This window comes from Clinocottus analis, unplaced genomic scaffold (assembly GCF_023055335.1).
Source record: "Clinocottus analis isolate CAN_PGR_092001 unplaced genomic scaffold, fCliAna1.0.p SCAF_17, whole genome shotgun sequence".
NCBI classification, from domain to species: domain Eukaryota; kingdom Metazoa; phylum Chordata; class Actinopteri; order Perciformes; family Cottidae; genus Clinocottus; species Clinocottus analis.
In genome coordinates this window covers 12,618,202-12,644,905 of record NW_027175898.1, presented here as the reverse complement: position 1 = coordinate 12,644,905, position 26,704 = coordinate 12,618,202, and the positions used below count along the sequence as shown (strand labels likewise).

Here is a 26,704-nt window from a genome sequence, read left to right as displayed (position 1 = left end):
CTGGGACCCAGTGATTGACTCATCTGAGACCAACAGCCACTTGACAAAAAGTCAGTGAAACGTCGCCTGAAGTGCCGGCTGATCACACAGAGAACACGAGAGGTCGACGAGCCGCAACCTGTTTTTTCTTTTTTAAATGGGTAACACTTGTGGGTCCTTGCGTGTGTAGATTCTCCCCCTCCTAACTATCAGATGATTGCAACGTTTCTCATTTGATTTATGGCCTTACAACGGCGCTGCACTGCATCCAATACATGTTGAAGTGCTCTCTAATTTTGGCCATTATTGTTTCCATAGAGATCTTCTATATATATTAAAGACACGGGAAGTCAAATGTGACAAAAAAGGAGCAAGAAAACACTCTGAAACTGCCTTTAGCATCTTTAAGAAACACCAAGCAGATTCCATTGAAGGCATTTTAGCAAAACCAGCCGTCGGGGAGTTTAATATTGACCATATAGCACCCCGCCACCACCCTTCCCATTCCCCTTAACAAAGGTCTAGTGCCAACTCTGTTTAAAGGCTGGCCAGTCGTGGGTCCAGCTGGACGACAGTAGCTGTGCGATGGCGAGAGGGCGGAGTGGGCGCAGGTGAAGGGGGACGTTAAGAGGAATCCGGAGGTGAGGGTGATGACAGCACTCTCTGGGCGAGGTTACAGCCGAAAGGCACTTCACGAGTGCGAAAAAAAGCCCAGCACAAAACCGCCATTAACTACAACAATACGTTGTGCGCCCTCTGACTCACGCGCAGAGGAACACACTCACACGTGCATGAAACCTTTCAGCCACTCACTCGAAAGGTGGTTCAACCCCTTCAGGAAACACACAGGCATTTTTGATTTTTCTTTTCTTTTTTTTTTCCCCATGAAGGGAGCATTCAGTATGAATGTGTGGATGAAAAGTCACAGTGACTTTACAAAGTTTTCATGTCGCTTTAGTTGGCCCCGCTATAAACAGCTCAAACACGTAGCACATCAGTTAGCAACAGCCAGAAAACAGTCAATAAGTTCATCTAGCCACCCGGCAAGTCATGACATGTTGCCAGGCTACTGAGAGCTCATCCTATTTCCGTTATAAATTAAAATTATTGTGACTTGGGCTATGACTTTAAGACAAAAAAAAGGAGTGAAAAAAAAATCATAAAAAGGAGCTCATCTATTGTTGGTGCAGTCACCTTAGGAGCTATAAACCAAATCACATGGGAGCTTTGTCAGGATGCCTGTTCTCTGTCCGTCAGCACTTTGACTGAGAGTGAGAGTGTGTGTGTGTGTGTGTGTGTGTCTGTGTGCTTTTGACAAAAAGTAGGTTAACCTCACCGAAGCTTAAAATCTGCAGTCTATCACAACGCTTTCCACGAGCTCGTTGCCTGATCCATAGATACGACACAGACTGCATGACGCAAGACTTTTTCCTCCCGCAAATTAATACACAGACTTAGTTTTGGTTTTCAGAGAATTGTTCCAGGACCTGAACATTGTCAGTCAATTTCCATCCTTTGTGCAGTGCTTCCCACAGTTTGACAGATTGCTTTGGCATCCTCTGTTCAGTCCTTTGAAATACTTATTGAGTTTGTTCAGTTGAAAAGACGCCGTGTGCCGGTGCCATATGGAAATATGACTTATGGTCGCTGCACTGCACCTCAGGAATGTACTTTCAGTTACTGAAGGGCTTGAAATGAAATGGCATTTTCTGGGATGACATTTTTGGAAATGCTAGGAAACCCGGTGGTTTTCATAGATGTTCATGAACTTCGGAGTATCTTCACAATCGGCAGCTTTGAATTAATATGCACCTTGTTTATGCATCTATGGAGAGATAATATTCTATTATTACGTTACTTAATTGAAATGTGACACCTGCAACTGTCTACAACTCTGTATTATATTGTTTTAGCTGCATTAAGGCATTAAGGCACAATGTTACAAAATGCTGGCTGAGCAAAATAACCTAATTTCAATGAATGAAATCTAAAAGGAAACATGAGACACTAATGTGAGCTCGGCCTCAGCTTTCACACTGCTTCATGCTGAAAGACCTGCAGTTTATGTAATGCAAAGCTTTCTTTGGGTACTCATGTAAAGACGTCACAGCTATCAAGATAAAAGCATCTCTTAGGCTTTTAGTACAAGTAAAAAACGTCGACTTTAAACGAGGGTAAATGACGCACATGACTAGGTTTGAAGCTCCCGTACTTCTACTTGGAGTCTTTGCTCCAGCAATTAAACTCTTCACTTATCTCTGTTCAGCTGAAGGTAACCGTTCATACTGAAATAAGTATCAGTAGGACTGATTTATCACTGGTTGATTTAGAAATATATGACTAAATATATGACTAAATATGAAAAAGACAAAATCTATCCTGCGCTCCCCGATTACATTTCCCAGAGGCAGCAGGTATCCGAGAACACTGGATCCAGAACGGAGCCTTGGGGAAACATGACGAGTCATAAAAAAAAAGAAGAAAAAAAAGAATAGTTCAGCAATTTTGGGAAATGAGCTCATTTGCTTGCTTGACAAGACGTCTGATGCCAACCTCATATCGTCTGTCCAGTCCAAGGTGAGCTGAGCTGAGCATAAAGAGTCGACACGGCTCTGTCCAAAGGGAGGAGCTTCAATCCAACGCCTTTAATCAATGTCCATTACGTCAGCCATGTTTTTTTAGGAGATTTTGAAAGGGGCAATATTGTTAAGGTTTTTTTTTTTTTTGTATCACTAGATAGACGACACAAGATAACAGGGGAGGATTCACAATCACAAAAATACTCTGTGGAACACTTACTAAATGTAAAAAGGCTACACACTGATGTTAATTACAATTGTAGACAAATGCCAATTCATCTGGTCAGAAAAAGTTAGTTAAATGGTAAAAAAAAAACAACCACTAAGTTCCCGTTCTTCCGTCTATTAGATGACTGAACACTCTCACGAATCCAAACAGATGCGAGTCAAGCGAGTAATTGGAGCGCTCGCTGTGCATTTGTTCTTTCCTGAGCAATTCTTTATCCACAAGAGAAAAGTGGGTCACAGTAGTTTCAAGGGTAATAAGTTGTCAAAGCGAAAAAAAGTGTTTCATCTATTGTCTTTGATATTTTTTCTCCTTGTTACAATTCCATTACCCTCTTTAAGGCAGCTCACACAGTTTGAAGATGGAGAGAAATACAGAGCATCTGGCAGATTTAAGTAAAAAATTGAGAGAATCCAGACAAAATGTTCCCGTTCTTCTCAATTCTAAATCTTTTCTGATCATACACCTGGGTGATTTAAGAACACACTATTCAAATTCATCTCTGAAAAGCCAAACCCATCAAAGTAAATCAGCTCATACCATCATCTCCATCACTATTACGTGAGCGATCGTGCAGAAATACATATATTACAAAGGGTTTCTTTATACTTCCCAAAAAATAGTTTTTTTTCACGCAACATGGACGGGTGGCGCTCGAGCAGCAGCTTTACAGCGCCCGCAATGTAGAAAAACACAATCTGTGATTTGGTGCTCGTTAAATGACGTGCCAGAGTAGCCGAAAACAAATATTTGTATTTGCCGGGAGGGGGATGGGGAGGGGTGCATATTTGACTTACCTCTCGTCGCCGTGATGCCCAGCAGCTTTGTTTGATCTTCCAAACCACGGCGGCCACGAGGAGCAGAGACAGGAAGCAGCTGCGGGAGGGAGGAGGAAGACAAGGGCTGATTATTGAAAAGTGGAGAAACTCCTAAAAGAGTGGCGCATCGGAGGTATTTGAATCCATAAAGAGCGCGACGATGGATAAAATGAGCACTGATTTCTTTCTTTCAGTCAAACTGATGCATATTCATGAGTGTTTTGGTCTGACAGCGCTTGACAGAGGAGGTGATAACATCGGTCTGTATTATTATTTAATGAGCCGGTCTGGAGTTTGAGGACAAGCCTTCAGGTTCTTTTCACCTCAAAAGACAGAAGCTCCCGCTCCGCCGCGAGACGTACGACCTTTAGAAGTGCTTTTTAACGCAGCTCTGCAGTTTGTCCCTGTCTGTGCTGTGCATCCAACAGCATGTTAGAAAAATATCCTACAGAACTGTACATATTCCAAATCTCCATCTACAAGAAATACATGAGACAGCATGAAAACAAAAAAAATCACTTCACAGTACACAAAATATAGGATGATGTCACAGGTTCACATCCTTCAAGGTGTCGGTGTAAAATGCTGCCAGACGAAGGCGGCAGCTGTCGAGGGAGGCCGACCGCACTTTGCACTTTCCACGATACCGCCGAGAGGATCGGCAGGCTGGTAAATCAGACGCACCGTTGTTTGGTGTCAACACCTTTCAGTGCACACACACACACACACTTCCGTTCCCCCGAACACACTTTGACTTCAACTGCGCCGCCATTACACCAGCGCGAGGGTTATTTTATGCCCCATGTTTATTTCTGGATGATTCTCCTCTTGAGTCTAGACGTTGAGAAGAAGCATCTTGGTCGTGTTGATTTGTTTCCGCTGCGCTCTCCTCCAGGCTGGATGGGTTTGTTTAGCATTGCGGGACTTTAAAATCAAAATACAAAAACGTATGTATATATATATATATTACTCAAAGGGAGCGTGTAGGATTTAGTTGCATCTGGCAGTGTGAACACCTTTCCCTTCACCACCTTCCTTTAACAAAACCGCGGCAACGTGAGCTGCAGCGTGCAGGACGGGGGTCAGAGGGCACGCTCATCATGGTAACGCTGCCTTAGCACTCTTTCAGTTACCGCAGTTTCATACGCGTGTTGAACAACGTGCGGCGGCCCTCAGGTAACTTAAAATCCCCAAAGACTGAACCTACATGTGATTTTATAAACGACGCCACGTACAGTCGCAGAATTCCCTTCATAGTCTTTTATCCGGCGTTTATATCTGCAGTACACAACTCAGCCTCACGAGGGAGTCGGGATATTTTTATTGTTTTCCTAATAACAAGAAATCTAAGGCCGAGCATACGAGGACAATGCTTTTTTAGGTTAATAGTATGCAACATGTTTAGATGTGTTCAATGACACGTTCATGAAAGGAAGGCTTTGCACAAAAAACACCTTGAGGTGATGAAGATAGCGGTGACAAGGTTTTTAGTGTTACTGTGTGTGCGTGTGCGTGTGCGTGATCCCTGTCTCCCTATACACTTTAACACTACAAGCCCTAGCTGCTTTTACACTTGCACTTAGGAAGCTGCTGAAGACGACCGGTCAGAAAACCACAAAAATAAAGACAGAGTGAGAAAGGGAGCGCGTGTGTGTTTTTGTGCGCGTGTGTGTGTGTGTGCAAATACATCAGAGACAACATCTCCTGCAATCTGAACTTCACTCCCTGACTGTTGCGCCTTTTCGCTGATTTCCCGTCAGCGTTCCTGCGGGCCGGACCTCCTACGTTTGGGCTCACGACAGTGTTGGCGACGGGCTGCTGATGAGCAAAGCCTCAGCGGCACTGTGGCAAAACGCCTGAACACCCGCGATCCAACACGTCATCTCCAATATTCCTCCAGCAAAACAGCCACTGTATAAATAGACGTTTGCACATTTAGGATTTTATATAAAAACACAAAGTCTCAAGTCGAAAAACTGGGCAGTGGGACACTGAATTATAGCGTTACAAGGAGTCAAAATATCGGAGCTACGGATATATTGTGTTTATTTTGGGGTTTCGCCGAGTGATGGGCGACAATTTACATCAATAATAACAAACAAAACAAGAAAATTCATCTCCATAACACATCGAGTCATTTCAGCAGTGACGTTTAAGATCTAATTTATCGCTCCTACAACTAATTAACACATTGCTCACAGCGCCACGCATCGAACATGCTGACTGTGACAGAAGAAAAAAGGTTAATGCTCAAAACGATCAGAAATGGGTAGATGTGGATGCTCACACAAGACTAGTGCCGTTCCCCTTTGCTTCTTTTGCTCGAGATCGCAGATATAACGTATGTGAATTCTCTCACGTGGATTTAATAAGCATCTCAAAGCTGAGGCATAACTTCTCCAGACATATGGGCCTTTCAGCGAGACCCCTCGCAGGTTTTTCTCCAAAGTTTTACCACCTTTTCAATCTCAATGCCTACACCCATTTTAATACCGGCTGTGATGTGTTCAGAGCTTTATTCATAGCTCCCTGCTCCGCCAACTGTTTCAAGAGCTATCCATAAAAAAAAAGAAAAAAAAAGAAATTCTAAAATATCTCTTTTCTCTCCAGGCTGAGGACGACTCTTAAGAGATCCATCCGCTCAGCCAACGTATTGATCTGGCTTCCCGCTCACCCCTTAAAGAGCGACGCGGCGCTGATGAATGACCCGCGTGAATAGATATCAGCCGCTCATCAATAAGGCCTCTGTGCTCAGCGGGTTGGGAGGAAGAAGGGGAGATGGACAGAGGACGGGAGGAGGAGGAGAGAGAAAGACAAAGGGACGGTAATGGTGAAAGACGGATACGAGATTAGAAAGTGCGAGCTGAAGTCAGAACAATGGACGGACAAAGTCAGAAGCAGGCAGAAGACAGATATGCCAGTAAAGTGATGAGCGAGCACAAAACTAAACTCTCGGTCCGCAGGTCAACATCCAGGAAACCTCGGGCCCCGACTTATAGGAGAAGAGTCAAATTGGAGCGTGCAATCTGGATAATGCGTGTGTTCGTTTTCTGAATCTGATCTCACGCTCTTCTTCAGCGGTTGGGGCTTCGGGCACTGAGATGGTAAAAAGGTCGCTCGCCAAGCGACTTGGACGGGTAAGCTGCAGCAGGACAAGCCCACATCCTCGCCGCTGAGTCTTTTTTAAAGTTTAAGTCTCCGCGGGTAAAGAAAGGCATCTTTGGAATATATTTCTCTTCTGTAAGCAGTGACTGGTGACCGTGAGACTATTTAGGACAACTTACGGTTTACATCTTTTAAACCTTTAACCTAAAATTTAAACTAATGTTGGCGAGTGTTCAGTCAACTGATTATCTTACACTTGCCTTGTTTATTCATATCAATATGTTGGATTTGCAACTGATTGATTATACTGCACGAGTTGTTTGAAAGTTTGTGTAAAGTGGTGCTTAAATAAACTTTTACTGTCGTTTGCTCCCATTTACTTAAATTCATCAAGACGTTCAGGTTTTTTTTTATCCTTTGTTTCCGTCGAGGCCAAAGAGAAAAACGTTTTCTTTAAGAATTCAAAGTAACCCGGGCAGAATAATTTATACACAAATGGTCAATTTGTGAATTAAGTATTCCTTTAACACAAAGCTAACACCACTTGTGTGAATTACACCTGTTGAGTAATTTCAATTTTAAATTGACCCTCAAAGTTACTTTCCCATAATGGCTTCATAACGAGATCATTTGCCAAGAAATGGAATGTGATTTTAGTCATTTAGGATAATAGAGTGTTTTTGACATTAAAAAAATATCTAGACGGTAAAAAACGAGTGCCCGGGAGAGGATTTTGAAAGCATAAGGAAACTGAACAGGTGACTCTCTGCTCGTGGTTTGAGATCTTCGATCCTCACGCATGTGAGAATCTCTGTCGACGGCTGAAATGTAGCAACGCCTTCACTCGCTCAAATCACCATGACGCTCAAGAGTCGGTCCTCCCTCGCGACACAAAATCGGATCCCGATCTCGCCAACACCCGCCTGAGCGCAGACTCCCGAGACGCACTCGTATTTGTCTTTGAGCCTTCACGAGTCTTTAGTCATCAATATGCTTCCAGAGCGCGAGTCCAGAAGACTGAAAGAGACAAGGCACAAACGCAAAGAGAGGAAGACACAGATGCAAACAGACAGAACAGCGTTCTTCATTTGATCTCAACCTCCACAAGGGAAGCTGGCCAAGTTAGTCAGGCTTCAGCTCCCCCACCCCCCTCCATCTCACCCAGAGCTCCCACTCTCACAGGCAACAGAAATCAGCATCCACCAGAACCGCCCGCAACAATCGCACGTCGCCACCTCGTTTGAAGTGCCAACGTCACATTAAAAAGGGACAATTTGCCACCTTTTATATGAACATCCAATCAGTGTTGATGGTAAATGCAGACGACTGAAGCGTTTAAACTCCTCACTGCCAAATATGTTGTTCTTTCTGCATCCAGCGGCGTGTTTTAACGTGACAGTGACGTCGCTTGGAATTCTAGTCTCCGCCTCTCTGGATAGGAAAGTCCTTGTTCTCGTCGCTCGTCTTGCAAACCAGCTATTTTTCCAACAGTGAGAAAAAAAAAAAATACAAGCACAAAGGATGGTCATCGTGTTTTGGATGACTCTGATGTTCACTCGTATTTTTCCGAGCCATTGGGCCAAAGGAATGCAGCCAAGAGCCGTGCAAGAGGATACTGCCGGAAGGGACTCTACGAGGGTCAGAAGCTCGGGTGCAATGCATCCTGGGACGTGTCAGCACTGCCTGCGCGGCTCCGTGGAGATGGAAACCTCTGCTTTCTCTGTCGATATATAGATGTCCCTTGTTACACTTGACGGGAATCCATTGCTTCAATTGACTACATTCACCATCACCAAAATGTCACCTTCAACATTTCCCCCTTTAAGCGAAAGTGATCCATGTTTAGAGTGTTCGAGTGAAACCTGTGCAGTTAAACGAAGAAGGATGATTACGAGCAGACGGAGTGACTGCTCGGGTCTTTGACGGTGAACTCCAGCAGTGAAGATCAAATTAAAATGAGCCAAAGCGCTGAAGACACACTGAATGAAAAATCGATAAAGAAAACTGGCGGTACAAATGTGATAGAAAATGAGCAGCTTAAATAACTGACTGTACTCTCAAAGAGTCACATTTACTGCAGTTCCTTTAAGACTGCTTTTTCTGGTTATAGATGATAAAATGTCTTGCAATGAATAAAATGGGAACATTTCTAAACTGTAGAAATATTTTCTTTTTTGCATTTTATTCAAATTGCAATTTTTTTTTGTAACTTTTCTTTGCAATATCGCATCACTTTAAACTGCAGCAGTGAAATTCGACCGCGGGAAAAAACTACGCAACAGGCAGCTGTAACTTCAACTGGTGTGATTTGCTTTTTAAGGCTGCAACAGATTTATCATGCAGCAGTAAAGTTTGCTTCCAGCCACCGAGCAGCACATCTCCTCTGCGGTTGCCACTGAAAACAGATGGAGAAGCAGAGGAGGGATGAAGGAAATGTGTCAGAGTGAGACGGTGCAATCCGATGTATCAGGTATTAATACACATATGAATAATGTCCGTCCTATAAAGAACGGCCTTTAAAAAAAAACCCGACATAACCTGTAAATTTCCTCCTGGAAACTTTGCATTTGATGTTTCCTGCCACATCATATTGTAGATCCTCAAGGCCTAACAAACACGCTGAATGCATTTCTCACCTCATAAACCTTCTACAAAGCTTTTTATTGAATGTTTTGAGGCCTGAAACGTTTGCTTTAGCCAATGGTCTTCTTTCAGTAATTTTATTGCCGCACTGCTGCCACCAACTGTTTCAGTGAGACATGTCATGTCAAACTCATATCATGCTTCACATTGTCTGGCAAAGGATGTGAGGACTTGCTGAGAAAAACTTTTGTTTTTTAATAACCATTTTTCTGTGACCCCCAGAGGCCAAACAACTCAAACTAATATGCAGAACATGTTGTCTCCTCTCTGATTGCCAATTAGGGTTTTTTAAATGAGATGATAATCAGTTTGTTCTAAAATTACATTGCTAACATGTTATTTTGGAGCCGGTTAATTTGTTTAAAAAGCAGGTTTGTGCAATCTGATTCTTCTTGTTTTTACAATTTGTCTTGATGACATTACAACAAATGTGCTTCATTAAACATGTACGCTGTGTACAACATGCTCGGGATAGCAATTTTTTTTTTTTCGTTATTGAAATCTCATGTCATTTTGTGTTTCCCCAGTCTTTTTTCACATTTCATGTTACCATCTTCAGGCCACGCTCCGGCACTATATGCTGAGGCCACACCCACTTTGTCTGGTTGGAAAATGCCCCAGCGGTCAAAAAAAGGCTTGCTTTTTTAATATTTCCTTCCTTGTTTGTAATATTTTTGAGTGCCTAATAAATGTTGTTATCCAGGCTAAGTAAGTTTTCTGCTTGACTTTCATGCATTTGACTACTTTAATAGAAATACTGTTAAAAGAAGGTTATAAAGGAATTCCAAACAAAAGACAGAAGGTAGAAAAAAACTGTTGGTAGGTTGATTTGTTCAGTGATGTATTGTTTTTCAATATATCATCATATTGATACTAAATTGGGTGATACTTTTGGTACAATGGATCACATGTGTTAAGTCTGATTATGTCGGCAAAACAACAACAAAAGTGTCTAAATCGGCAGGTTTAAAAATGATGGAAGCTGTCGGTGTCCGTGGCGGACTGGAGTGTGGAAAGCGAGAGTGCATTATATCCGCGAGCTGCCGAGGCCGGAGAGGTGAGCTCTGACGTGTCATTGGCTAACCTGACAGCGAGACAACAGCCACAGGGCAAACGCCAACAGACCGGCTCTATTGTCCACAGCCAGCTGAATACTAATCCAGCCACTGGCTTTTACCACAGGGTGGGGAAATTAAACTTGCTCGTCGGCCAAACGGCCATTTTGTTTTCACTTCAGCCGGCTATAAGTTCGCCTCGTGAACCGCACACCGACCCAGCGGCCGCTCGGAGGTCCATTTCTGGCCGGCACTTGTCACGGCTAAAAAAAACAACCCTGCAGCAGCGTGTGGTGAGGGGACACTTCCGGGCTCCATAACCCAGCTGAAATGGAAGCAGCGCTGACCATGTCGCAGAATAAAAATGTCTGTATAATCTCTTCATCGTTGGTTAGTTTGTTCATCCCACTCCAGTCACAATAGCAGCGAGGGAGAAGGGACCAGTTTCTCTGTTGGTCGGGGACAGAAGGGTTAGAAGGAATATTTGCAGCCAGAACTAGGGCGACTCGCCCTTCTTCATATATTTGTTGGATAATTGGTCGTTTTTTCATGAAAGATTTAAAGTGGTGCACTTCCATGATTCTTTGTTTGTAGATCTGCTGATTAAATCCATTTATTGATTTGTCTACTAAGACTGTTTTTGGGTTGAGGACAAACAGAAGCACGCTGCTGCAGTGAGGTGTGAACAGGTTGAACTGCGTTTTTCTTTTTTTCTTTTCTTCAAACAGCCCTGATCATCTGCCAATTCAAGGATGTTAATTAGCTACAGATAATTAAATTTGCCACCACCGTTATCGTTTCACCTCTTGAGACGAGAGGCTTACAGCTAATTAAAACTGCCGCTTTCGGTGGGAAAATTGCACTTTTTGGAAGTTCAATGGCATAAACGGAGCCTTTGGAACAAATGTTTTTCTGCATCATTCATACTGAACATCTGGAGCTGCAATGGGTGCACTGCTATTCACCTGTAGGAAGCCATTCGAGGCTGACAACTTGCTAAAGGTGAGTTTGTTGGGGAGCAGACCACCTGTCTGAGATGTGATCTAGTGAAAAGAACAGCAGTGGTGAGATATCTATCTATCTATCATATATATATATATATATATATATATATATATATATATATATATATATATATATATATATATATATATATATATATATATATATATATATAAATTAAAAAAGCTGCAGTGACAGAGGAACAAAAACAACTGAGTAAATGGGCGGATTTAGAAATAGATTGGCGATTAGAGGAGCAGCTTCCCACTAAAAACTAAAGCGAGCCAATGCCCCTCTCGTCCTGAACAGGTAAAGGGATCAGAACCAATCAAAGAACTGGCAGAAAAAAAAGGGACTTTTCCAGAAGTAATTTTACACAATCCTGCAACACGTGTAGTCCGAAGACCCACAAAAAAAACACACATGGGCAAACCTTCCACACGGTAAGACACCTAAAGCGCTTAAGGCACATAGACACGAGGCCGATGGGATGAAAAGACTTTGCCTCCCTCTTGGGACTCCCCAGGAGGTTGTTACTGCCCTGTTCCTGTTCCCTTCGCTCTCCTGCTTACTCATTAGGTGAGGAAGAGGAGGAGCAGCAGCAGAGGCTGGATGTGCCGAGTCAAACCGACTGATCTGAGTCATTTATTATTAATCGGGACGCAGAGGGGCTTTCGGCTCCTTGCGGACCTATCGGGGGGGGGGAGGTTTAGCCACGAGGCGGCTTCCTGCTCTCCCTCTATCTGCTGCATCTCCTACTTGTATCTCACTCTGGCTCCTCGCTGATGACCCGACAATGAGGTCAGCTACAAAGAGAGAGAGTTTTAAAGGATGCGAGATGGAGCGGTGGGGGCAAGGAGGGAGGAGAGCCAAGAAAAAAAAGAGGCAGACAGGGGAGGAAGATGAAGAGAAGGTTGGAAATGTGGAAGGAATAAGAAAGAAGGTGGAGAGAAGCAGCACTGAGATAAAAAAAACAACAAAACAACAACAAAACAAAAAGACACACCGAGGCAGGGAGGTAAACGGACAGGCGCCGATGCAGCAACAAAGCCAGAGATGGAGATGGAAGGATGGAAGAGGAGGCCGAGATTCACAGAGCGAAAGAGACACAGGACGAGCAAAGCTCGGAGAGGAGAGCTGGCACAGCACCTGCGGCAGCCCCTGCGGAGTGCCTGGGGAGGCCCCTTAGGACAGAGTTTGAATAAGAGTTAAGTGTCTCTCTGGTGTCTCGAGAGGAAGACGGGGGGAGTGAGACAGAGAGCGAGAAAGAGAGAGAGGGAAAGAGGGAGAGAGAGAGAGACATGCATACTGTATGTTTGAGTGCTAACAGTGTTAATCTGTTTTAGTTGTCGGTTCAATATCATAATGTTCTGTTAATGTTAGTATTTTGTGTTTATGTTTTTTGATGCTTAGGTAACGTTATTTTTTTCAAACCTTCATGCTCATAAAGCCATTTAATTGAGAGACAAAGAGAGATATTATATATATATATATATATATATATATATATATATATATATATATATATATATATATATATATATATATATATATATATATATATATATATATATTCTGGCTTTAATAACATGTATTTATTTCGGTACACTCTGTCAAATAACAAGAATGACAGTCAGTGACAATTCAATTTAACTTAAATGTGTCAAACATTGCCAAAAATGATTTAGAAGAATTTGTTTGATACCAATCAACTCCCTCCCTTTTCTTAATACATTTCGGGAACCTGCTAATTCAACATTTCAAAAAGTTTGAACAACATTCGCCTGACACTTGGGTAAAAATACAGCTACAGTTTATGTTTTTTTTTTTTCCTTCTCTCCACAGAGTCCTCCACACGCTGTCCTGCTGTCAATCACCAATCAGCCGCCCCGTCAGCGCCGCCGGTGACGCTGATGGAGGCCGACGTCTGTGTACAAACACAGACGAGTGTGAGAGGAAAACAGCGAGGCATGCGCGCCCCCGGGCCGCACATCACGGTCTGGGAGGTGTGGGGGAGGGAGGTGGAGGGGCGGGGGGGGTCAATGTCACTCCGTTTTTGGACAAATCAAGGTGATGGATCGCTGTCCGAGTTCTGAAGACGGAGAGGCTCCCTGCTCGATAATGAAGCCACCGAGAACAAATGCCAACGGGGGGAAATAATTGGGAACGATCTGTCGTCGGCAAAGTGGTCGCAATTTAAATTGACATTTTGAATTGATTGCATTGAGCCGACCCCAACACGTGCACTGTTGCAGGCTGCAGTCCGAAGCGGAGAAAAATAAAAACCCATTGTGTGTGTGTGTGTGTGTGAGAGAGAGTGTTTGTGTGTGTGCGGTAATTATACAGCTCAGAGGGCACACAGCACCACTGACTGGCCGGCCGCCTCCTGTGTTTGAATAGAGTGTTTTTTGAGTGCAAGTGTATCTGTGCGAGCACAAAAGAGTGAGTGTGTGCGCTGGAGAGCTTCTGCGTCTAAACCTGCAGATGTGTCTAAAGAGGCTGAATAGCGAAATGACGACCACTAAAACACAATTATTTATGTTCTGTTGCCACTTCAAGCTGTCAAAAGATGCACGAGTGGCCATGACCTGGACCAAGGTGTGTAAGTGTGTGTTGTGTGTGTGTGTTGTGTGCATCAAGTCCTGTGAACATTTAATCAGTAGCGGAAATAGTATTTGTAGATATCAACAATTGCTTGTTATAATTCCAAGCCAATACATTTATAATGTCATTCTGACTCGTAATTATAATTAAAGATATCTACGATTCATTTCTCACGAGTCAAAACATTGAAATGTCTTTCAATATTCATCTTGTTTGTTTGGATATCATCAGTACATGTGTACCAAGAGAGCAATGTGTAACAGAAGTCAAATTCCATATGTGTAAACACACACACGGCCAATAACGCTGATTCTTATTCTGATGTCATGTAACTTATTTAGTCAATGTTTACCTTTGACTTCTATCCCAATACATTAGATCTATTATTACATTTTGACGTTGTATTACACAAAGTCGACAATACTCACGAGTGGAAATGTTCTTTGTGGATCTCTTGAACTTAACTAGTAAATGTTCCCCATTGACTTCTATTCAAAATAAATTACAGGTATCTACAATTATTCATATATCCATAAAGAAATTTTAACCAATTGCGATTTTACGAAAGTAACTAGTCAAACTCATTTTTCCACGCGTGGTAGTTCAGTTGTAGAAACCTTTAATATTTTTTCTATTTCTTAGTAGTGGAAAGGGAATTACTGAAATACATTCAAACTAAAATGACTAACTGATATGTTGAGATGTTATTTCCACTTCTGAATAGACGTGAAGACGCGGCAGTGCGAGTGAACGAGTCTCCACAGCTTTGCTCCTGTGTTTGAGAGTTGGCGGTCAAGCTTTTTTATTTCTTCCTCAAAGATGATAAATCCACAGGCTTCACAATATTATGTGGAAGTATATGGTGCTGAATCCTCAAAAGCAAAATTAAGCAGAAGTTCAACACTCCAATCGACAAAAAGTGCAACTGGCAAAAGTTGCAGACGTCTACCAAAAAAAAAAAAAAAAAAACACCAACTTTGAACCGCGAATGAATAATTTATTTAGACTACTTCTGGGAGGACCAGTACCTGTGTGACCCGAGCGGCTTTCAAGACCCGTCATAGCCACCCAAAAAAATGATCAATTCATGCAAAATTTAGGCAACAGCGCCGGCCTAAAAGTGTCATTCTGGCACACGTGTCAAGCGGAGGTTGAGTGGACAGCGGGCGGTGGAGGAGAGGACGAGAGCTCGCATGCTGATTCAGGAGACCTGGGAGTGACGACACTAATCACCCCTCCGTTTTAACGAGCTAAATGGTCGAGAACAAGGTCGGCGAGTGGAATAACACCGCCGCGTGCTCTCCGCTGCTGCATGCTGATGCCCGCGCTCAGGGTTCCTGATGGTGATTAGCAATTCCTTGTCGGGTCGACAAACCAGCGAAGAATCCGAGCGAATCGCATCTCCCCTCTGTTCAGAGAAGCCGTCCAATGTGAATCACTAATTCACTTTAAAAAAAACACACACACACACACACACACACACACACACACACACACAGCCGGCGATAACACGCCGCAAAGGGAGGTAAATTTAGATTATTAGATGTGTTTTATGTTTTAATAATTAATCTCAAAAGGAGGGTGACATTTCAAGGGTGCCGATTGAGCTGCGTGGAGGTCGTTAACGTGGACTGTTGTGAGGGAACATGTCAGCCGGTGGCCACTAATGGGTTTTTACAGCAATGCTTTCTGGGCAACAATGTGACTTTTATAGCACAAAGGAATAAAGACACAAAACCTTGAAACTGCACAGCATACTTGTTAGTAAGATCAATTTGTTTGCTTACATCAGGTCTTTTTTTCGTGGGATTGTTTGAGGAGAATAATAATAAAATCTCCCGACTTATCCTCTTGAATGTGCTCCTGTGGGCTTCGGCGAGCAGTTGTGTCGATGCTTTTGTCACCGTGTTCTCACACGTTGGTTGACTGCAAGGATTTCACACGACTAAGGCGTACATTTGCTGAGGTAGGAAGCTCAGTCTGCAACAAAGGTGCAAACGAGCCACTTGTGTCTCTCATATATATATATATATATATATATATATATATATTTATATATATATATATATATATATATATATATATATATATATATATATATTTATATATATATATATATATATATATATATATATATATATATATATATATATATATATATATATTTATATATATATATATATATATTTATATATATATATATATATATATATATATATATATATATATATATATATATATATATATATATATATATATTTATATATATATATATATATTTATATATATATATATATATATATATATATATATATATATATATATATATATATATATATATATATATATTTATATATATATATATATATATATATATATATATATATATATATTTATATATATATATATATATATATATATATATATATATATATATATATATATATATATATATATATATATATATTTGTCATCACACTTCTCGGATTGATCTGGAAAGAGTTTTGAAGTTGCAAGAGCTGTGCTGTCAATCAAAATGACTCGTGTCTTGAATAAAGTAAAGGTCAGTGAGTGTGCTGAAGCCTCATTTCTTTGAACATTTTATGTATAGTGGACCGTGTATTCGCTCTACATATGTATGAAGACGGGTTTCGACGTTCTTATGGCATGCGAGCATTGTAATAAACAGATAGACTGTATAAAAGAAGAGGACAGTCATTGTGACGTCACCCATTGGTTTCTGTACTGTAGTTTAGGAGCCTTGGGCTCGGCGCCGTGGCAGTCGCCATGTTGGTTTTTGGAGACCGGAAGTGGCACAGGAGCTGAGTACGACCGAACAACATTTTTAAGCGACCAAAATAGATTTCTTGAACTGAAAACAGTGAAAGAGTTAAAGCTGCACAACGAAAACACGGACAACTCCCAGACCGAACAACGCCACGGTAGCAAACGGTCAATGTCTCTCTGCCCTGAAGCAAAACCTGCTTCATGGTCTATTCTAGTCTAAATGGACCACAAGTTACTAAATGAACATCATGCTGTGTGGAAGACTTAAACATGGCGGTTCAGACCGTAACCTCTTGTTTAAAATGGACATAAATCAGAGCCTATTCTTTCTGCAATAGACTCAAGTATCTTTGGCGAGAGTGACGCTGGGCTCTGAAGCTTCAGGGCTTCTCTTCCCGCTGTGACCAGCCATGCACTAAAAATATATGCAGGCACTTGGGTTGGACGTATAAGTGCAAATCAGAAAGCTGGAGTGTTTAAATATTAGCTATTTGCAGCACAGGTATGGCAGAGAGGTGGTCTCTCAGGGTAATAAGAGAATGTTCTGGGATTTCAGGCCTCTGTGCCGCGCTGACAATGAGAAGTCAAGTGTTTTTTTGAAGAGTCGCCACAGCACGCCAACGAGCAGCCAGCGTGCTTGTGGACGAGTTTTCTCCGGTTACTTTAATGTATCCATCAAAAAAGAAAGGTAAGGAAATAAGGAAATCCAACAAATAACTTGGATCCCACTCGACCGTCACATTAACATAGGAACACTTGGATGAATAGTACATTAAAGAGTTATTTCTTAATTTAGTTGAATTATATTAGACAGTAGCCTGTGTAGATTAAGTCTCTTTCATGTGCACCTTTGCTGAACTGCTGCTGAATACTGGCTTCATAAACCAGATAAACTATTAAAAAAGCATAAAAGCAAACTTTACTTTTTTAATTTTGAAGGAACTCTAAAACTGCTTGGGCGAGAGAGAAATGTAGGCTAAAAGATGTCAAATAAATTCAGACTGCAAAAAATAAAAAACGGCCACAACGAGAGTAATATCTCCGTGACAAATATGTCCCAGTGTGCAATGTTACAAAAAAAGGTTGCATTTTATGATCGCTCTTTTAGCTTCCTCCATGCAGCAATTTAGACTTATGCAGCCAAGAAATTTGTCATTCAGGTCACTTTTACTTCAAAGGGTGCTTCGCTTGAGAAGCAGCCAAATTTTTAAATTAAAAACATGACAGTTTGAGTGAAAAAAATAAAATAAATAAAGCTCACAAATACATTTTCATTGCATTTCCAAAAACATTTGGTTTTTTTTTTTTGGTTTTTTTTACCTTCTCAGGCCTGGAAGAAAACATTCAATTTGCACAACGAGACAAAATTCTGTTTGTGTGACATTCAGGAAAAAGTTCTTCATAAATGTCGAAAGTTCCTGACTTGAGTTTAAACAGGGTAAAAAATAAAAAAAAGAAGAAGTTTAGATTCACTTTTAAAAGCCATGATTCAACATAATGAGCTGGTGAGAATCTGCCGGACAGCTGGACGTGCATATTGGAGTGCATTTTTATTGTTGTTACTGCTGATGTTTAATGCATCGGGTGTTGTTTTTTTCAGCGGCAGGGAAAAAAAAAAAAATCTAGCTCGTGCATCTTTGCTGGTGCAGCAGATAACGGGATGGCACCACCTTCATCCGTCCCCACAGGGAACACGGAGTGAGAAAGCACCGAGAGCGAGCGAGAGTGAGATTAAGACGCAGAGGAAAGAGAAAGTCGGGAGTGGAGAAGAGCAAACATTTTCCACGTTAATTAGCATCCCTCTCCTCCCCCGCAACACAAACAATGCGCGGCGCCCAAAGAACCAGAAAGCAAACAGGGACACGGCTGTGAGCTCGCTAACTTTAGGTCTACTCATCTGTGCTAAATCAGTGGCAGGCAGCAAACACATCAACACACACACACACACACACACACACACACACACACACACACAAAATAAGACTGTGCTGTGGGATTAAGAGCAAATCAGAAGGAGTGGTGGGAGGCTGGGGGGAGTAAAAACAGAGAGGAGTGAATGAGAGGGCGATGGAACAAGGGAGATTGACAGAAGCGAGGGATAGAAGAGGTGTGGGGGGGGACAGAGGGAGAAAGGAGAACAGAAAGGAGGAGATGAAAGGAGAGTGAGAGGAGGGCATGAGGGGGAGGGAAAGAGGGAGGATGGGAGAGGCAAAAGAGGAGGGAGTGAGGGAGAAGGAAGGAAGGATGGGGGGCGTGGGGTTAGGGGGGGAGGTGTAAAAATGATGAATGAAAGAGAGGGACGAGAAAAAGAGTGAGCAGAGATGAAGGACGAGTGGAGAAAGTGAACAGAAGCGGGAGATGGTGAAGAGATGAGAACAGAAGGAAAAGGAAGGAGCAGGGAAGGAAATACAAAAAAACGAAGGGGGGTGGGGGGGTTGGGGTGGGGGTCCTGTTCGTGGATTGCTGCGATGCCCGCTCTGCTGCACACAGCCGGGCTGCGCGCTCCGAACGCTGACCTGCAAACATTCAGATGCTGACGCGCGGGTATGAACATGCGAGCGCCACGAGCGAGCAACTGCAGGGTCTGCATGTGTCTGCAGAGGGAGCGAAGGTGTGCAGCAGCACGTCGCGTCGTCCTGCAGCTTTTACAGAGGAATACCTTCCCCCGAGAATAAATAAATAAATAACAACTCAAGAGTGGATGTTGATTTATTCAATCGATGCTGAAACGCACTGTTATGGAACATGATTGTATTGGCAAAAAAAAAACCCCGTTCAAATCAACCCCATCTAATCTCTCCTGTACATGGCGGCTGGATCAATAAAAGCGGCATGACTTTTAAAAAAAAGAAGAAGAAAAACGGCAATTCTTTTGAAGGACGTTGTGAAGACGGCAAAAAAAAAAAAACGGCCCGCATTTCTCCTCTGGGTTTCTGAGCGACACGCAAGCACGCTAACAGGAGAGGAAAAAAGACACACGCATGCTGTTGCGCACGCATGAATCACACTTGTGTACCCGATTTGTGGCGCCTCACATTATTAAAAAAAAATAGAGAATCAATAACACATCAGAGCAGTTCCTGAGGTTTCATCACAGCTCAACACGTGTTCAGCCCCGGCCAGCAGAACAACAGTGCCTCCATCTTTACAAAGCCACATGTCGCTCTGACAAGGATCCCTGAGAAACACATTTTAAATTCTCCTCAATGTCCAAAGGTTTCTGAGGATACCAGCAACTGTCTGTCAGGGTGAACCAGGGGAGTGTGTGTGTGTGTGTGTGTGTGTCAAGCAAAAAAAAAGAAAGACATCACATACATTTAAATCTCCTTTCAAATCATGGAATCTGTGGGATTGAATATTTTATCTGTTGAATAAGTGAATACAGAATACGCGGTATATGTGGTTGACTTCAAAAGCGGTGAGCGGCAGCTGACAGTCCTAGATCGCCAGGTGCTTTCTTTCTCTTTTTTTTTAATTACTTCTCACTCTCTTTTGGTGATGTAAGAGTGGACTCCAGGGTGCGTTGGTACGGTGTGACATCACTGTGTCTGGGGGTGGTTCCAATTCAGGCTCATTTAGCTCATTGTACCTTGTGTTGCTTCATGAGAGCTGTGTGTCTTTCCGCTCGGGGGTTTTAATGAATATTTGTCGCAGCAAGAAGAAGAATATCAACTGTTGGCTGGAAGTGGGGAAATGTTTCGATGCTAAAAATGCAAAGCGATTGCGCGTCGATGGAAACGTCGGCTCGCTGCGAAGCTAATTCATGCACCGTAAACTGCCATCGGCGTTCAGTGCCCTGTCTGAGAGCTGTGAAAAACACATTTTTGTAAATGAACGCACACTTGTAATACTAATCAGAAGGATGTATGTATATATTATTTTGGAAGCACTTCTCCAAATAGTAGGGTGGTTCAGATTTAATCCGACTGCTTTCAGTCACTGGTGGAAAAAGTAGCAAATATAGAACAATTGATGGAGATGCATCGAGAGCTGTCGGCCAGTGAATCGTAATCCCGTCGTGAGGCCGGTGGGACATCTGCTTTCCCCGTTTACCTCCAATTAAAAGCAGGCGTTGCTGCCTGTGTGTGCATAACCGCTCGCATCAAATAGGAGTTGCATCCTTCACGTATCACATCGTTTCTTGGTAGTGCATTTTGTTGCTTGACCTTGTTGTACAGTGACGGTAAATGAACCTTGCGTACTGCGTGCACGTCGACAACTAAGCAGCTCCTATAAACCAGTGAGCTGCAGCGCTTCTTCACAGTTAATGGCTGATGCACACATACAGGCACAGCGGAGCAGCTTTGGCGATCCATCAGCACGGTTCAACACTTTGCAACAAACACACACACACACACACGCATGCGGGCGCACGTGCACACGTCGAAGGCGACTGCCGCCACTTCAACACATCTGTGGTTTGGAGTAAGTGAATTGAATTGGGCGGGAGAAAGGGGGGGTGCTCACCTGAAGAACGTGACAAAGAACTGCACCAGATCCATGAAGTTACTGTGCTGCGAGAAGGCGATCTGCAGAAAAGGGGAAAGAGAGGGACAAAAGGCAGCGTCAGAAATCTGCTTTAATAGGGGAGATTTCAAAAACAGGAGGTCAGCGTTACACCACAAACACGCGGGCTTCAGAGTGGAGTCGACCTTGCAGGTCTGCCAAAAGGCACGTGATCGTACAGGCTGCATATATTACGTACACACAAACATGTAATGTATGATGATTTCACCAGACGTAAGGCAGTGTCAAGATGAACACTTTCCTTCCTCGCGATGCTCCTTATTCGCAACTACTGGGAGGTTCCCAGTCCGTCTGCTTATCTGTGTTCCAGACTGTCAAAGCAAACAACATGGCAGCGAGCCGGGCCCCTCCGCTGCCCACAGTCTGTGCAGCACCGACGAGAAGATGTCGTCGCTGCGGCACATGTGGGCAGAAATGCTCAGGAAGCGATGATAACAGGAGCCATTGTACCAACGATATTCCTTCTTAATCAAGGTTGCCAGGGGTAACGTTGGCAGTGCCGTACCAACTCCCCGCCTCCTCCTCCTCTTCTTCCTCCTCCTCCTCCTCTTCTTCTTCCTCCTCCTCACACTTACGCCTACAACCCCATGAAAATGCCTCGCCGTGAACAGATCCCTGCGACGACCCACCACTGCCCCTCTCTGGCGGCATCGGGGTACTGCGTCGCAGCAGGATTCTCCTCACACATCCTTCCCTCCGAGGTGACACCTTGGACCAGAACTTATCATCGCTCCTGCTTAATATTCCCTGGCAAAGCAGGGATTTGCATACAATTTGGGTGAAAAGAAAAATTAGCAGGAGGGAGAAGAGAAAAAAAAAGAGAATAGAGAGAAAAAAAAAAGAAAAGCCGGCCAAAATCTGGGAACTGCAGCTCTGTGCATGTCAGATTAGTTTATGAATACTTAATGTGATCAAAAATTACAATACATGCATACAGAGACGTGATGGGTAAGACTGTGTGTAAATCTACAGTGACGTTACACAAGAACAACTCGGGGGCAAAGGCAGTGGCCTCTGCAGTGCGATGACGGGGGGGTTGTGAGTGTTTTGTGAGCGGCCCCGGGTCTAATTTACTGGTGTAGTCAGCACCATCTGGCTCGCTAATGTGTTGCTGTTGATTACTGTTGAGAGTCGAATCCTCAGTGTGATCGTTTTTCTCCAGACTGTTGAACACTGGAGAGAAGTTCAGGGAGCCCGGAGGAAACTTTTCAAAAAGAGATGTAAAGATGTCAGCCGTGGCGGCGTCGACCTCATCCGGCAACCGGCGCTAGAGCGGTCTGGCGTTTGATTCCCTGGGTAACCGCGGTGGGCGGAGCGCGGCGCCGATACGCCAAAAAAATTAAGTATCGAAGCTCTCGTAATAAAGCTCTCTTTTATGGATGCAGATGTTTTGGGGGTATTTTAGGATCTTGATATGTTGGTCTCATAAATTTCTTTTGTTTAAATGTTTATTTGGTCTTAGTTTCTTCATTGGTTTTGACAGCCCTTGAGTCATATTAGGGGCGGTTCACGTTGTTCTTTTGCAACCTCAAATCCAAAGTTCAGCTCTAAAGCAACGACGACTTACGACTCACGATGTCCAACGAGAGAAACATCCTCACATTTTGCTTTTTCAGTGATCGTAGCGAGTAATCTACTCATCACTTTAGCATCAATCCTAAACAGGAGGCACAGAAAACAAGAGAAAAAGCATGTGACTTTTTCCCTGGGAATCGACTGCATGTTTAAGATTAATTTATAATTTACTTAATGCTGAGAACTCAAAAAGACGAGTGCAACCGATGGAAATGACCACAGACTGTCGGTGTAGCAGTTAAAAAAACACTATACAATGTCGAGGAGGGAATATCATTATCTGTAAACTCATATCTCATATTCATGGACTACTTTGTACGAACACTGTAAAGAAAACATGCAAGTATTTCAAGATTTATGAAGAAAAGGTAAAAACAATTTGGCTGCAAAATATTTAATCAAATTAGGATTTTTTTTTAGACCTGCCGCTTCTAAAGCTATTAAAAACAAATTGGCCTTCTTTGTATAATCCTTTGACATGTAAATAATGCTTTTATCAGTGAACCATTTGTGAAAATGAGATGCACCATCAAGCACAACGCAGCGGCTGTGATTATGCGCGTGTAAACAAATAACTGGATTGTATTTTAAGACCGGTCAAGAACACAACTCCAACATGGGATATAACAAAATCCCCTCTGAGTTGTCAGATGTGTTCGTTAACATCATTACTTGTGAAAAGCCACTTTTAATTATTCCATCAGGACATGACTTATAGTACACACATCCTCACAAACATATAGATTCATTTGGTAATTAAAAAAAAAAAAAAAGGTGAATCGAGAGGAATCCTCATTTGTTTTCTGGGATGTTTCTTTTTTGGGTTTAATGTGGAGTTGCCCTGGTCTGGGTCTTCCTAGCTTCGTCTCACTCTGCCTCAGTCTTGGTCTCAACACCTTGAAGTCTTGGTCTGGATAAGCTCTGGTCTTACTCATGACGTGGTCTCGGTTTAGGTGGTCCAAGCTGAAACATATCTTTTAGATTTTCCTATTACTTCTTACTTCTTGTTACAATAAAAGAATGATCTAAAACGCTCCAACGTGAGCAGGATTTAAGATGAAAAAAGTTGTCCCTTGACCTCCACAAAGCACTACAGAGAACCTTTTAGAACTAAATTTTAAAAAAAAAATGGTGCCAATTGGGCATCATGCAATTAACAGAAAATGGTTTGGCGGGAACATTTCACTTCCTGTGCTCATGAATGTAAAAGGGAGGTAAAAAATGAAAGGATTAGAGAAAAACCACCGGAGATTGTGTGAAACGCTGAGCGGCAGGGTTTCTTTCAGAAGCAAAGCTTAGAATAATCACAGAAGCCTTGTCAGCCGGTGCTCTTAAACCCGGTTCGCTTTGTGACAGCGGCCTATCAAAGCCATCTCCTCCTCCAGGTGATTAAGGATACATTAAGGCATTCTCTCGTCACATGACACAATAGGCCCCTTCAAGGGCGTTGCAACAAAAAAAAAAAAATCAATCAACCAATGACATATGTCAGCGACGCCGAAATTATTAACGATATTGCAGCGGCTGATCTCAAGTGTCAGCGGTGTGCGGCGCTTTGTCACCGAGAGGCCCGGCTGGCGCTCTCGCTCTGCGCCCGGCAGAGGGGGACTCTTTAGGGGCCGCGGAGGATCTCGCAGCGTGGGACTGTCAGCCTGCCGCCGGGCGACGCGAACGCGACATATTCAGCTTTTTTAATGGCTTCCGACAGCTACATTGGCGTTTTGAAGGAAAGCGTCGTTAGCGGTGGGAGGGAAGGACGCTTAACAGGTTCCATTAAAAAAAAAAGAAAGAAGGATGGGATAGAAGGAAACTGACGTTTTAATATGGCGGAGCAGGAATATATTTCATATTCCGTCTATTTTGCGAGCATTTGAAGCCGTGCAATTTTGACCAGACAATTCGTGGTTTCCGGATGATGTATCCGCCTGACTTTGGTGATCCTTGTCCTCTAGCGCCATCATGACGTTCAGATTTATGTCTATCAGTTCAATGCAAAGATCGCTACTGGATGGATTCCCACGGAGTTCGTGGCAGAGACTCGAGGTCGCCTCGGGAGGATTTGGACTCACTTAAACTTTCCATCTCGTGCCAAAGTTTCAACGTCTGTTTACGACTAAATATATCTGGAGAAAAAATGCTTTCCCACCAGCCTTAAACTATTTAGTGTTAAATATCGCAAAAAATGAAACTAAACTGAACAAAAGTAGCAGCATAGACTCTTTCTATTTGCATTCACTCTATATGTTTAAAGCAAAACAATTGAATTAAAGTATTTTTCTATATGTATTAACATGCATATTATCTTTGCATAAATAATAAGCAGCTGTCTGACTTTAAGCTGCTGCACGCTGGGCAAAACCGCTCAGTTTGTGTTTCCCAACCTGTGTGTGTGATCAGTATCAAAACGCACCCATCAGGCAGCCATGCGTGGCCCAGATAAACACTCCACAAGTCCACACAGAGACGCGGCGCGGCCCAGCCAGCTGATAGCTACAGCTGCTGCTGCTACTCCACAGCGGGGTATTAAATTGGAGGCTGTTCTAATCTCCACCATATCATGACATGTTCACTAAGGCACGGAACAGGAGATCACAGCTCTTTAATGTAATTAGTCTGGGATTTGAGTTTCATTACAAACATCATTAAATTCAGATCCATTCTTCATCAGAAGAGAGAGAGAAGGGGGTGGGACAACTCCTCGCTGACTAATCTCGGTGCTTTGCTGATGCGAGCTGCTCAACGATATGAAGTTATCACAGAATACACTTTGTACCCACCAGCCGTGTGTCGGACCTCGATGTTGCCGGGTCAACGTGACTGTATCAAAGTGTAATTTCTGCAATCCAACCGCCGTGATTTGGGGAAGTTTGGTAGCTTGAGTCCAAGCTGCCGACTGACTGCAGGTTGGTGGTGAATGCAACAAGTGGCGTCGACGCAAACGGACCAACTGTGGCCGCACGGCGCTCGTTCGCCAGTTCCCGACCACGTAAAACGGCCAACAGAAGCCACCTTGAGGCGGGTGAGGCGGAGAGCGAGCATATATATGAGAGAGAGAAAGCGAGAAAGCAAGAGAGAGAGAGCTAAGCCTGCACACAGCCCACTCTGAATGCAGCATGTGTTTCAACTTAACATTCCACTTTGCCCTTGCGCTCGCTCCGCTGCTGTTTATGAACCGCTTTCCAACACTGCGATCTCCGCCTGCCAACTGCTGGAGTACCAGCCGCCTACGAACACACACAAACACACACACACAAGCACGTATCCCAGTGCCAAACTGCAGTAGACCGCTGAAGGCAAGGAGAGTGAGAAAAAGGCCAACAAAAGAAAAACTAAAGGCCGTTATTAGGAAGCGATGATATGGAGACGAGGAGGCAGAAAAAGAGGAAACATTTAAAAACTGAAAATGTTACCTCGCTGCCGAAGGTACAGCTCCATGAGTGCGAGGAAGCGACATTAAACTATGATAGGGGGAGATCTTCTACATGATCCCACCCGGCGAGACGGAGGGTGAGGTGGACCGGCGGAGGTCGAGAGGGGGAGGACTCTCTCACAGCGGCACCGGAGGTCTCCTGAGTTCGGCGGCAGCCGGAGCCCTGAAGCTGAGAGGACTTAAAGCGCTCACAAGGCAGGAAGTGGAGGATGGAGGCAGGAGTTTTATTTATTTTTTTCTCCCTTGCAGGAGGAGGGCAAGGGGGACGGAGCTTTGCATGGGGCAACCAGTCAAATCACTTCCGTAAGTCATCAGGGAGGCAGACATACGGGTCAGGCTGTGCACAGAGGACGCAGCCCAGGTTCCTGAGCGCC

The 26,704-nt window shown here is 43.3% G+C and overlaps 1 protein-coding gene across 3 annotated transcripts in view; it reads right to left on the bottom strand.

Moving 5' to 3' along the window:
- Positions 1-26,704, bottom strand: part of atrn (attractin) — a 128,316-nt gene that overhangs the window by 46,657 nt on the left and 54,955 nt on the right. For all 3 annotated transcript variants that reach the window (XM_068579800.1, XM_068579801.1, XM_068579802.1), the window contains exons 25-26: positions 21,266-21,327; positions 3,582-3,660 (exon numbers count right to left, since the gene is read on the bottom strand). In XM_068579800.1, the coding sequence (XP_068435901.1) occupies positions 3,582-3,660; positions 21,266-21,327 (141 nt within the window). The remainder of the gene's footprint in view (positions 1-3,581; positions 3,661-21,265; positions 21,328-26,704) is intronic.